Here is a 14310-nt window from a genome sequence, read left to right on the forward strand (position 1 = left end):
AGTCACACGAAACGGATAAACGAACGCACGACGAGGTGCACGAAACATCGCAATGTTGCGGTCCTCGTTGGTTGATGTTAAATGTGTTCAACGTCTCCATTCGCCCAAACTTTGGAATGCGTACAACCGGCAAATCATAATCGTACCTATCGTTTACGGCCAAAATAAATGTTTCATATATTATCCGGAGGTTTCCCCTGCCTTCCGTCCAGCTCCTCTTCCCACATCACTCAAGTTCTACGTCTAAAATATTGTGTCAAGGACAATTTCTTTTCTCCTTTTGCTGCCGAGTTGCTCGATAAGCATACGCGCTTCTTGGCAACCTCCTTTTCACTCGATCTTCCCCGATGTGGTTAATTTTTCTTCCTCGGGTGGTTCCATTCAAGTGATTCTCATAATCCATACTTGCCGAAAACGGCACCCGTCTGTCACCAACCGAGCGGTACGGCACGTTTGTATGTCTCAAACCGTGATGATTTCAAACACGAAAACAAATTTGATGCCTGTCGCTCGGGAAGATGTAAGATCATCTTTCAGAACACATCGTTGAAGCACAAGAATGCGCTAACGCTGGTGATAAATTGTGAGGCATGGGATATTTAATCCTTTCCATGTGAGTGAGCAAAAACTACTGGCGTGCGAAAAAAGGGTATTGGACTAAATTCTGTAGTTTAGAGTTATCGTTTTGCTGTCACGAACCATCAAAACAAAATAGCGAGAATAGACTAAACAGAATGTCAAAGACGATTTACAAATATCTCTGGCTCTAATTTTGAACCAAGATATTGATCTGAGATTTTCCATGGAGTTCAATACTAAACATGAACTTCTCTAAACTTCGATAAGATCTTTTAACTAGTCCGTCTTTTCAAAACTAACAAAATAGACAAATTTTGTCGATGATTTATGTGAAAGATAAATAGAAATATGTTACATAAAGTACTTTACTGATTGGAAATAACTATTTTAATATACTGAAGGGTGAACTGATACGGGAATAGTGGTTCACCAATATTTTCCATTTTTGAAATTCTGTTCTTTTGGGTTGTAAACTGATAACAAAGGAGCTATTCACAGCGAATCGAATTATTAATATAACTCTTACATGTCGGAACGTGCTAAAACATAAACACCCTTCTCATGATAATCGGTGTAATTAAATGATTTAATCGTATGCAGATGGCAAATATAAAATTCATAGCCCGAAGCAAGTGTTAATCGATAGTTTAACGACTAATCGTGGCGCACACAAAAGCCCACAACACACACACTCATATACATTGGTTCACACTAATTTTCCCTATCGGAAAATAAAATACTCCCAGCCAAAACCTGGCCGAAAACCTTATGCTTTCCAATTCCAAACGCACGAGGCCAAGGTCTGAAGTGTGTAATTCCATCTCGGTAACATAAAACATCACCCGGCACACAACATCGTCACGCTGCCGGGGAGGATTATTGTGGAACATGATATTTCCTCCCCCAAAAATGCTCCCCCCCCCCCCCCCCCCGTGTTCGTCATCCACACCTTCGGTAGCGTCTTTGAAATGCTTACTTTAACCCAAAATTTTATTCCGCATAACCGTTCGCACGCAAGCGAACCACCGAACTCCGCAAAACACGCATAACCAAACCGGCACCATTCCTTCTCCCCTCTTCTCCGTGGTCATTGAGCTGGGACGTAGTGCGTGAAGCCGATTCTTGTGGTGCGTTCATAAATCATACCACGATGGAGGCGAAGACGACGCGAGCGCAGGCAGAACGCAACGTCAGCATCGTCGGTCGTCCACGTCGTTCAACGATGTCTGGAATTTGGAATATTTTTTTTCCCTCTTCCTTCGCGAAGGGTCCACCACCCAGAACCATCATCCAGCATCAGCTTCATCCGCATCGTGAAAGGATGGTGCGATCGCGTGCGATGGCACGGTTTTCGAGGGTGAATTTTCCGGAACATCCGCGATCGATTGGCTCGCGATTGGCGGGAGAGGAGGGAGGGTTAATATGCTGCCAAGTGCTCCAAGTTGGTGTTTGTGCACAGTGGTTCGCTTACCGAAGCCGTGCGGTTATGGGTTAACCGTTAAAACGCGAGAAGCACTTCGCCACCCGATCGAAAGGGTCAAAGCGAAGGCGATGGGGAACTCCTCCATGCCCTTTTTTTCTTTTCTGCCGATACATCGTTACAATTTTCCCGGCACATATTATACGGATGTCGATAGCCGGCCCGATGATGAGTGGTTTGGTTCGGTTGCATTTCGTCATATTTCACACATGCCACTAAGTCGACGTTCGTTCCCTTTCGACTACAATTTTTCATCCAAATTTTGTGTCGATTCATAGCAGCATCGGGCGGGAGAGGAAAAGCCTTATTGAAACGCTTGGCGCATGGTGTCCGGTACCGCCGTTCGGGGCGCAATAGGATCCGCGGAACGATCGCTTGACCGTTTGACCGTTGACCTAGAAACCCGATCCGACTCCCGGCCTGTATGGACTTTCCATTTGACGTTTGACTTTTTCGCTTACCTCTCCTTCGTGCTTGGTCGATTGATCAACTCCGGTCCAAAACAAACAAATAAACCATCCTGGACATTCACGGACCATGGGGGGTGGGGGGAGACACCGGGCGATAGGGCGTGGGAAAATCGTTGGCCCCTTGCAGCAAGGTCATACGAAAAACTCCTTCGCGCGAGCAGCGAGGGTTTGCGGTGCGCTCGGGAAGGGTATTTTTATTTTCCATCGCTCTTTCTTCTCCACTGATTTATCACCCTTTCGGGTCTCGAGCGGCGCACGAGCGGCTGTGATTGATTTTCCTCGCGTGAAACAAGTGGAATTCGGAATCCGTAGCGAAACGTGCTGGAAGCGCGGTTTTCCGTTCATTTATTTGGGTTTCGGTTTTTCGAGCAACACGGGCTGGCACAGGAAATTACATAACGCGTCTGGCGAATGAAACGATGTTTATGTTTTGAGAATTGATTTAATATTGATCTTTTGAGAGTAATTTAGCTCCGTCGATGTGATTGACGGATCCGCGACAGCCAAACGGTAGCGCCGGTTAGAAAATCGGCCCATGAGCGCCGGGGCTCACCACCCCGACGGCGTGGGTTCGAATCCTAACCGAGAAAAAGTCTAGAAAAAGGTAATGGGCAGGCATGACCAACAACAACGTCGTCGGTCGCTACGTCAAGAAGAAAATGTCATTTGGTTGAATCTATTTCACCCTTGTTTCTTTCTTTTTTGTTTTTTTTTCTCTTTGAATGGAAAATTTCACTATAAAACTATTTGTATTTATTCAAAAGCAATGCTGTGCATAGTAATGCTTGTATCAAACTTTCTGTTTATTACTCTAATTTGGTAGAAATGAAGGGAGAGAGGGAACAAAAATGCTGCAGCTGATGAACATCTTCACTGGTGAGGCAATCGCTTTATGTCTGCGTTAATCATTGATATCGCGAATCATCATTCGCGAGTAAGACAAACCACGGTCGTCGTTTTTGAAATAGTACCACACCATCGCACTCACATCATTTGTTGTGTTCTGATAACGCCCGTTCAAATTGGAATAGTGGCAGTTATAGTACCACCAGGCTCCGTGAAATTTCTTAGCACAATTAATGCCATCCCGTTCGTCATTGTCGCGATCGAATGTGGTAAACTTTTGATCCTTGTGGTACTCCATCGAATCTCCTGCTGTCCCTGAGTATGTCCCTAACTTCTTCAACGCATACAACTCCGATTCGTTCCCTATCTCAAACTCGTCATACTTAGCGTACCCGTAGTTTCCATGGAAATCTTTCATTTCCACCAGCAGTTCATGCGGTCGGTTTTTAGTAATTTGATGCACGTATTCTAGCCCGAGCCAGAATTCGCCATTTACATTCCCGAATCCGTTGCGGTACTCCGTCCAGTTCCGATAGAAATCGACCGAACCGTCATACCTATGCTGGACCACCGTCCAGCCGCCTCCGAACTTATTTTGCTCACAATAAACCTCGAAAGGCTTAGATTTTTTCCACAAACGGAACAAATACGTGCCAGGTTCTGTGGTAACTTGTCGACATGAACGGACAGGAGTTATTAAGTAGTCTTCCAATGTTCTACTGCGTTTTTCTACATTTGTAGTTAGATTATGCATCGAGTTCGTTAACATATCAAGAATTTCCTTATTTTCTCCTAGTTTCTTGAGCTCAGTTTGCGATGTTTCCTGAATGAGGTCCATCTTAGGTATCATATGATTCTTCAATTCTTCCAATTTGGTCCGTGTATTCTCTTCGGATGCCTCCAGACTCTGCAAAAGAGGCAATTGATTTCACAAAATTCAACTGGTATGATTTTCAAGATTGCAACACCTATTGCACGCTTCCGTACCTTTTTCAAAGAGTCTTCCATCGCATGCATTTTGGCCTGTAGACGAAGCTCCGTTTCCTACAAAGAGTCGATATTTTTCTCCATTATCATCGTGTTTTAACTTTACTTGTGCTGGGAATATAGATTCACCTTCAGCGAACTCTCCATAGCTGTCTTCATAGTTTGTTCCACCTCTTGCAGCTTGTCTTGCAAGTAATCGAGCTTTGTCATTAAAAGCTCCATCTCGAAACCTCCGATTGCCATTGTCAGCCGGGCAGATAAAACTACACCAAAACACAGCACCAATATGTAACTAATATTATACATGACTTTCAATTTGATGTAATTCAAAGCACTCAAACGCACAATCAGAACGAAAGATGAAACACGACTGAGGATCGTGCGGATTCGTTTGGCTCGGAAAGGCAGGAAATACAAAGTGTGTGTTCTGAGCGATAACGCGTGCACAATCATCACCAACACTGAGCCAATTGATCGTGATCATATTTTGGCAAAAACTTGTTTTTACTGGGTGACCCATACACATCAGCTCGTAGCACAAACTGAGTCGAAAGCGTGAACTGATTATGTTATCTCGAGCGGTAATTCCCTGTTTCGCTTTCTGACTCGTCAAACGCTCAAGACTCGTTGGAGGTCCGCGGCTACCAAGAGATAGCGCCGGTTAGAATAATCGGCCCATGAGCGCCGTCGGGGCTTCGAATCCCAACCGAGACCGGACCCTCCCCTATACGAGAGGGAGTGACTATCCACGTTCTCAAAGGGTAAAAAGTCTCGTAAGCCCTTAACGGGGCAGGCATGACCAACAAGATCGTTAAGCCAAGAAGAAGAAGAAGATGTGATTGTAGGTACAAGGAAAAATTGAATGAAGTAGAAAATCTATCTACATAGAAAAGTATCTTTTTTATCTTTTTTCAAGATGTCCATATTACATTCGGTGGGATTCCTTGCTTACACACTATATTTGTCGACATTTTCCCCGCTAGAAATGCAATAAAGCGCTATTTGAAATCAACTTTTTATGTTTTATTTTGAACAAATGTTACACGATTAGTAGAAAATAAAAAAAAAATCTATAGACTTTTGAATAACATAAGGTTATATATCAAGATAAAAAAGACACACCTGTTGCATGTCATAACAAAACCTTTCGTAAGATTGGTTATTAAGTCCATCTAAAATGCCAAAAATTCAATTTTGTGACAATAATATGAATAGAATATTTTTAATTCGGTTTTACGTTATCCATCGATAAAGTGTACCGTATTTTCTCTGAACAAAATTTCTTCTTAATTTACAGATTTTACTTGTACATACGTTTATTTCATTTCATACAATTTGGTGCTTGATTCGCATTTTTCATATTACGATCGATTGTATAAAACTCGCCCTACTTCCTTCTTTTAACTGGGTCAAATGTTAATCTACCACATAAACTCTGATCTGGTAAGCATCGATCGGTCTGTTTCAGGGCGATTGTTTTATACCGATGACGTAGTGTCAACATCATCCCATGCATAACTTTATTCGTTTTTTATTCTTCACCGAAAAGTACCTCCCCGGTCCGGCCCGACCCGTCGTCGCTCATTCGGAGTACTAAGCATGTTGCTGCAGCATATAAAATATTCAACATCCATCGGTTGTAAAACGATCAACACAAACCGCGCACAACAGACATCGTAAAAAATCATAAAGGGCATCATCGCCCTTCTCCGTTGGCCCTGACGGACCAATTTTGGGAAAAAACCGACATCGCTGCCTTTCATTCGTCGCTGCGATTTAACCCATTTTTCCTCTATTTTTTAAAGGCGGAAATGCACCCCGTCGTTGTGGGGCCGGGGTTGCGTGAAGGGGAGCCACGGGCACTACGTCAAAAACCAGACCCCAATCTGTTCTAGAACTACTTCTATTGCCCCCTCCCTCCTCCCTCCCTTTCTTCGCGAAAGGGCGCTGGAGGATGGCCATTGTCTGGGCTAAATGAAGCGGAAAATCCGAAAGCGTTACGCGCGTTTCCCACCCAGGAATGGCCACCCAGCTCCACTCAGCTCTCCTCTACGCCCAATAAAGTGGGTGAAAAATTTGAATCTCAACCGAACGCCGATGGACCTCGACACGACGGGTGTAACGATGCGAAGAGAAGGTGGCCGGAACAAGCTTCCAAACTTCATCACCTCTGAAACATTTATCGGACGCCCGATTTTTGCACCGCCACAAAGGGATGCAGGAAGGGATTGTTGGAAGTTCATGGAAAATTTTCGTATGTGCCCTTGTGCGTGCCCGGAACGGACGGACGGTCCGGCGTAATCCCAAGTCGGAAGTCTTACGTGGTCAGCGTGGATGCCGTACCATGAGGCTTGAAGCGACGATAAATTTCCTCCGTAATCGAAAAGTTACCGGACCTTCTTGCCAACACCGCAACACAGCACAACACAACGAGGCGATTAGGTTTCCTGATTTAACTTACGGTCCCCAGCTTAGCAGGCCGCAATATTGCCCGGGATTCGGCCCGGCCTTTTCATCGCCACCGTTCACTTCGTCGTCATCGTCTTCGTTGGTGGTGGCTCAAAACGATCGCTTCGACCCAACTTGAAGCCCGGACCCCGGTCCGTAAGCCAAAGGAGGTGCGAATTAGGATTGAAACTCTTCGGCAAACGGTTTTTCATGAGACTTTCGAGCTGATTGCGTTCTCGGCTTGCCGGCGATAACCTAACCCCACCATAGTGTTTGATCTGTGCACTTTTTAAGCCAACCAAACCTCATTGTCCCCCAGTGATGTTGCTCCAGTTCGCAGGATGGTTTCATCGAGGATGTTTGTTCGAAGCTAACCGTCTTTTTCGATTAGGATTTGACGAACAAGAAAATAGACTGTCAACAAGAACAACGTCCCCCCTCCTTTCGGTCAACTTTCGAAACCAAAGAAATGGTATCTGCCTTTAAAGTTAGGATAGGATTTGACCTGATTTAAACAATGTTTTTGTTTTGCTCACTTCAATGACACCTTTTTATAAATGAGTTAAATCCAAATCCATTTTTATGCTTAGCAACATTTGAATCAAAAAACATTTATTTATTTATTTATTTATTTATTTATTTATTTGTAGTCTTACTGTTATTTGCCCCGAGGGCTGTATAACGTCTAAACTTAAAATTAACTAACAATCAGATTAACAGAGGGAAGAGGAAGCAAGGTCGCCGAAAGGACAGAATTAAGCAAAAAAGGAGAGGAGACGGGAACGGAATTGGGGAATAGAGAGATTGAAGTCAAACAGACTGTAAACATCAACATAATTTTATCGATGTAAAGCCTTACTCATGTTGAAATGGAAAGAAAATTTAAGTGTCCATTGCACTGTAACTAAAAGATAGAAAAAGTATTTTTCAATTGTTATATTTAAAGTCATACAGCCCTTACAAACTTATCAAAAGTAACTGTAAAAATGCCAAGAAGGGAGCAATAGTAAAGATTATTTTTTAAATAAAATCGAACAAATGTTCAGCAATTGTACCCACCAAACATCAGCAATCTCCCGTTTTCTAAAGGAATCCGAAGAAATTGTTCCATTTCATCTCCTTCTCTCCGGGAGGCGCAAGATTGAAAAGGTTCCCTGGCACGGTTCAACACCTCAGTGCTGTAGGGTCGCACAATCGCTGGTAGGGACACACGTAGCAGTATCGTCATCAAAGTAAATATTTATGCATTACATATCCTTTCCATTGAAGTACTAAACCATGAATATGGGAATTTTAAATTAAAAATAATTCAAGTGATCTATGGAGCACAACAAATGTAACAAGTTTATCAATGTGACAAGATATGTGACGGTTTTTATTGACATCTTCTTCGAGTTTGGCGTATTGCTCCGTGCTCCCCTACACCCGGTCGTGATGTCTTTACCACCCCGTCTACCCGTGTCCCGGTGTAAGCACTGTACCAAGGGGCCGGCTTTCCTGTTTTCCCAGAAAAACTCACTTCCGGCGGCCGGGGCCCAATTTGCCTAAGTGTAAATTGGAAACAATTGTTGGCGCTAGCGGCAGCCCGCGGCCCAGCCAGAAGCCTCAACTCATCTGCCCACGCACGTGCACGGACGCCCATCAGAGCCTTGCTGTTCTGTTCTGGGGTGGGTTTTCCTCGAGTGTGCTTTTCCCGTGGAGGCAAACAGTCGCGGGTGGAACGATCCATTTGTTCACACACACACACCACGGCGCACAACAACCTGCCAACTCAAACAGAGCGACGACCCAACTCCGCACACCTTGTCTGGTTGTATGCTAACCGGCCCGACAGCGTTAATGTCTCGCAGCAACCACCCGTGAAAACGAGACTAAACGCACAAACGCCCGGTGGGGCGGGAAGGTATGGGGCGGAGGCGAGCGGATCAAGCGGTCCGGGAGGCTGAGTGAGGCACTGTTTATGTTACATTCTTGCTGTCGCTCCTTGTTGTGTTCCTTCCGCAGCTTCGTGTTGATAAGATATAACTTAATCTGCAGCCATTCCGTACTCGCTTTCGTCGCGCCATGTTTTCCGCTACGTTCGGTTTTCTCCTCTTTTTTTTCCCCCGGGCCAAAGGCAGCAATAGTGGTCAAAAGGTGCCGTAGCGGAAAAAGGTAGAGCTTCTCCTAGCTTACAACGCTGATGTTTGTAAAGGGAACGAGTTAGCGAGAGGAATCTAGTCGGGTTTCAGGTTCGGAGGTTGTAAGTGGTCTAAGCAAACGAAAATGTTTATGAACTACCCTTGAGGATGATGGAAGGGTTTTTTTTTAATTTCACATCAACAGAAGGGTGAAGATTTGAGATATGGACAATCATGATAATGAAAGTAGAATAACACTTTTAGGAAAGCGAAAAAAAATTAGATTTAAAATATTAATAACACTGCATAAATGAAAGGTAAAGATAAATGAAAATTATCAACCAACATTTTATGTAGAACTAAATCAATTAGAAAAACAAGATTAATGCCCACTGTGCAATGCGACAGAGCGACATGCGGCAGGACTCACGATCACAGACGAGTCGAGAAATAAGAACAGTTGCTATTACGGGGAAAACATGCTTTTCCATTTTGCTAATTAGCCACATGCTCGCATTCGGCTGAACGGCCAGCAGGGTGTCGTTTTTTATCTCAACACTTTGTTGGCCACACTCGACCACTTAGACTCCCCTCCCCCCGTGTCCTTCTCCGCGTTACCATCGGCCGGCCGGTCCGCACAGGTGAAGTGCTCGGTTTCGTCGGAAAAAGCAACATAATTCGAACGTTATGCCATGTTGTCTGTCCCGGTTTACCGGCGGCCACCCTTTGGGAATATTCCCTAGCCCCTCCCCACCCGATATGCGAACTCACCCGTATGCGATCTCGGGTCGAAAGCTCCGCTCCGATCGCTCCGAAGAAGACGACGGCCACGATACTGATGGCACACAGCACTCTGCAAAGGAGAGAGAGAGAGAGAGAGATAAGGGAAAAATAAATAAAAGTAAAATGCATTGTGAAAAAAAGAACAACCCATGTACTACAAGATTGATAACAAAAAAGAAGGCATTCCTTTTAGGAAGGGAATACCAGTTGATTGCCTACACTTTAACCTACTTTCGCCCAATCAGTGACTCCATCTCGAATGGGTCGAATGCCGAGCATTACATGAGTGGGTTAGAACTCGGCAGCACCAAGTCAAAAGCAGGAACTAATTGTTACCGAGGTCAGTTGACCGCGGTGCAGATCACTATTGATCTTCTGCCGATGCGCGACTTTGCCAACCCTAACGCCCTTGCCCTCTTCGACGATTCTCGCTGCGTTTCTAACGATGCAGTTAATAGCTTTTTGATTTGCAACACTTCTGCTCATCGGATCGACACAATTCTTCACGCCACCCGAACCCGTGGCGTTAAGTGGCGCCGAAGCGCATCGTCGTAACTATTACTGGCTTCGATTAGCGACCCTTTTGGCGCGTGCGGGAATGAAGACATGACGAATGGTTTTTTTTTATCTGCGGCGTGATACCGCTCAAAGACACTGGGCCCTAAAAAGCCCTTTCCTCGCTCGAGCAGAATTAAATGGACACAATCTAAACGATGTTCCGTGGAATCATCATGATTATTCTTTTTACCCGTAGTTAACCAAACGATGAATCCATTTACGATTGCAAAACGTCACAGCGAGCTATTAATTAAACATTGATCCATTTCCACGCAACCACGGTCCATCGAAGAGGGGGACTTTTACTTCATCCCCAAACTGAATGTTGCCACAGACACGGACATAACCTAGCATAACCGCGTAGTAAACTGCACCATCAGCTGGAAGAGACATTTAGGAAACAATGGAAAACGCCCAAAAGTCATGTTCTCTAAATGGATGGCAAACATTGCATCCAGCTGGGCAAACAAATCCCTCACATCGAATGGGTTGTGAATCTTGGCTACAACAAATGGGAAACATTTACTTTTCACTACGACAAATAGATGTCTTGCTTAACTTTCGATTTTCTTCGTTTGAAACATGGACATTGGCGTCGGGTGTTTTTTGAAGAAAAAGCATCGTGTGATCCGTGTGTCATAACTGTTTTTTCAAAATCTTCTTGCAACAAAGCTTAGCACATGAGCACGTAGGTTGAAAGGGAATTTAAAAACGCACGAGTGGAATGGAAAGTTGAAAAAAGTTTGCAGAACAGGTGAGGTGGAAGAAATATGTTAATTATAAGCAGTGCTTCTTCACCCCAAGAACTGCCATAAAAAGCTTACTCCAAGGATACGACGTAAATTCTGCAAGCAATAAAATTCTCCTCCTTTGTGCGGTGTGAAATAAAACTCATTTGTGCAATCAGTGGAAACATGTAACTGCATGTAAAATAACACAAAAAGGCAAACCACCACGGTGGCATGTGCACAAACATCATTTACATAAACGTAAACATCAATGACCGGCGAGTAATAAATCACATTCGCTTTGAAATAAAATATCAGTTTTGTGCCGGAAAAAGAGTTCGCTTTCATGATTGCAAATTACGACTGACCGACAGTAAAAAGTGGCATGCATCGTGTGGTTCACAGAAAATGATCACACGGACGAGGCCGCCGTAAGGTAGCTTCGAAAGTTTAAATCAACAGTTTCCAATTTGCGAAGTCGATACTGCTTTACACGCGTTGAGTTCTTTTTAAAGCGTTCCCGTTTTACTGCAAAACAGAGTTCGAAAAATGGCCCACATATTAAAGCACCGTTTTAAATGACACAGAGTTGGGCACTTGGAACTTTAAACAGAAAACATTAAACACTGGTGGAAGGGAGCATCGCAACGAACTGAGAACATGAAGAGAGCTAAAAAATGCTATTAAATATTTCGGACCAGCATCATCGCGTCCGGGAAAGCTGTTCGGTGCAGATTTCGGATGGGACCCATTTCACAGACAGTTATCCGGCAAAAAACCAAGCCGCACGGCGTTGCCGGCATTATAGCTGCCTGCACATGTCCAACAAGGTCGCCCCCGAAGTCGAAGTCGAGCAAATCCTGACGAACACAAAGCTTAGCTCGAAGAAATAGTGAACCAAAAACGTGCGGCAATGTGCGGACATTTGCCTAATTCATTTCCCGCAAAAGCACATCTCCCGAGTGGCACTGGTCGGTCGGTTGCTGCGAATGATGGAACTTACCATCCTGATAGGGGATGCAGGCGCCCTAGTCAGTGTCGAGGTTGGGTTGTTGGACGACGGCCAGGACCTTCATCATACTACACACGGCTGCTGACAGCACGTGTCGAATGGAAAGTCAACCGATCGAGTCACCCCCGAAGCGGTCGATTCGACCGGTTGTGCCCTCGGGGATGATGTTCCGGCGCTGGACGGTGTAAGAACCTACCCAGCTATTTCTTTTGTGTATCCCATCGGTGTAATGAACTTTGAGCTTCGCCTAACAAAAGCGTCAAACCCATTTGCTTACCAAACTCGAACGCTGTTTAATTTATGTCTCTTAAAACGTGCTGAATTGGCTCTGGAACATTTAACCACCACCAACCATTGGCACGTTATTACACTAAAAGTGGTCGATAAAGAATACAGAATAATGGCTAAGAGTAATTTTGATATGCTTAAACAAATCGACTAAAAAAAATATTATTCAACGTTATTAAAGTTTGAGAATTTAAGAATTTTCCCAAACCTTTACCGAGTCGTTGACGTTCAAAGTTCAATGAGAACATAGTCCTGTGGTCCTGACGCAGCACCGTTTGTCTCGGTTCGAGCCGTTAACGTGCCAACATGCCCATTCCAGTCCACTGTCCATAAACAAACAGGCGATCCTTTGCATTTTCCCTGGCATGCCGAACGGAAAATGCAAAAGACGAACCACACACCAAAGGCCAAAAGGGGGAATATTCCATCTCCATGGTGTGCTGCACCTTTCGCGCTGGTGTTGTTTGTCAGTGCCACGAGGTCTCTCTTCTGTCCTCAGCACAATAACCTGTGGCCTCAACCTTCCGAGCTACCCTGGTCCTGTGTCGTGGAAAAACTCAATACCATCCGGCCACCGCAACGTGCACAAGAACCGCTCGCATCTGTGCCAGTCCAGTTCCTGCGGGGAGGGCGGTGGTGCCCGGAAGAAGAAAAATTATCAACACCATTACAGAACCCCGTCGAACCCTGGGGTGTGTCCTAAGGAGGCAGGGTGCAGCGTTGGAGCGTCGGATCGGCAACCCGAGACGCAAAGTCGTGGATGGATCCAGCCATTTCTGCGCATTGCATGCCCCAACGCTCGCTTATCTTTATTACCCCCCAACAAATTCAATAAAATATGCTTATGAATTTATGTGTGTACAGCCACAATTCACTTTGCTCGAATAGCTGGGAAGAGAGAGCGGAAGGAGAAAGAGAGAGGGGAAGAAAGAGGGAGGTTTCTTTTGCCGATTGCGTCGGTTTGAGCCATTCTTCCCGTAAACCCCATATCGATTATTTGTTCTCTCCGTTTGGGCAACAGCATCTGTAATTGGTTCCATTGCACGAAACCGGCCAAACCGACCAGGCAGCATACGGGCGTACCATCGGGCCCATACCAATACTTACTCCGACTGGTCTTGCTTGCCCCACATCCGACGCCGGATGATGGATCCGATTGAAGTAGAAGTTGCACAACGCTCGATGGCAAATCATAATAAGAATTGCTGCCCATGTGTGCACTTGCATCACTTGCACTTGCTGGGCTTAGGAATGGGGATGCCTCCTGGGGGTGCAGTGGGGCAGTAGTGTGGAGTACATAAAATTAGGGTTCGTCTGTTTCACACTGGAGAGCAATGCGTCCGCAAGCCGAACGAAGGCCTCATTCGGACTTCGGCACCGAACGGTGATAACGAATTCACAAATTAGAACCGAAGTTACGTAAGGGTGTATTATCCAACAGGACAGGACTAGCTCGGAACCGTAACACATCCGGCTTATAAAACCAATCCTTGCTTTCGTTCTGGTCAGTGAAAATATGTTCGATAGTGAAATGAACCATCATGAAGAGCATAACACTACATGAGTCACATCAGTACGGATTAAAAGCCACACAGCATCAAAAGAATAGAATATTGAACGATTTTGAGGTTCTTCTTCTGCTTGGCGTAACGATTTTGTTGGTTATACCTGCCCCATTAAGGGCTTACGAGACTTTTTTCCCTAGGTGTACGTGGATAGTCAATCTTCTCGTATAGGGGAGGGTCCGGTCTCGGTTGGGATTCGAACCCACGCGTCGAGATGGGGAGCCTCGATCATAAGCGAGATTTTCTAACCAGCGCTATCGCTTGGCAGTCCCGGACCTCCAACGAGTTTGATGGGTCAGAAAACGAAGCAGGGAATCGCCGTTCGAGATAACATAATCAGTTCACGCTTTCGACTCAGTTTGTGGTACGAGCTGTCGTTTACCATAAAGTTATGAATCACCCAGTAAGAACAAGTTTTTGCCAAAATACGTTCGCGATCAGTTGGC

The 14310-nt window shown here is 45.0% G+C and overlaps 1 protein-coding gene across 1 annotated transcript in view; it reads right to left on the minus strand.

Moving 5' to 3' along the window:
* Positions 1–9788, minus strand: part of LOC131262038 (thrombospondin type-1 domain-containing protein 4) — a gene marked incomplete at its 5' end in the record, with an annotated part of 75840 nt that extends 66052 nt beyond the window's left edge. The window contains one exon of the mRNA XM_058263946.1: positions 9702–9788. Coding sequence (XP_058119929.1) covers positions 9702–9788 — 87 coding nt within the window. The remainder of the gene's footprint in view (positions 1–9701) is intronic.
* Positions 9789–14310: the final 4522 nt, after the last annotated feature.

The sequence above is a fragment of the Anopheles coustani genome, chromosome 2 (genome assembly GCF_943734705.1).
Source record: "Anopheles coustani chromosome 2, idAnoCousDA_361_x.2, whole genome shotgun sequence".
NCBI lineage: Eukaryota > Metazoa > Arthropoda > Insecta > Diptera > Culicidae > Anopheles > Anopheles coustani.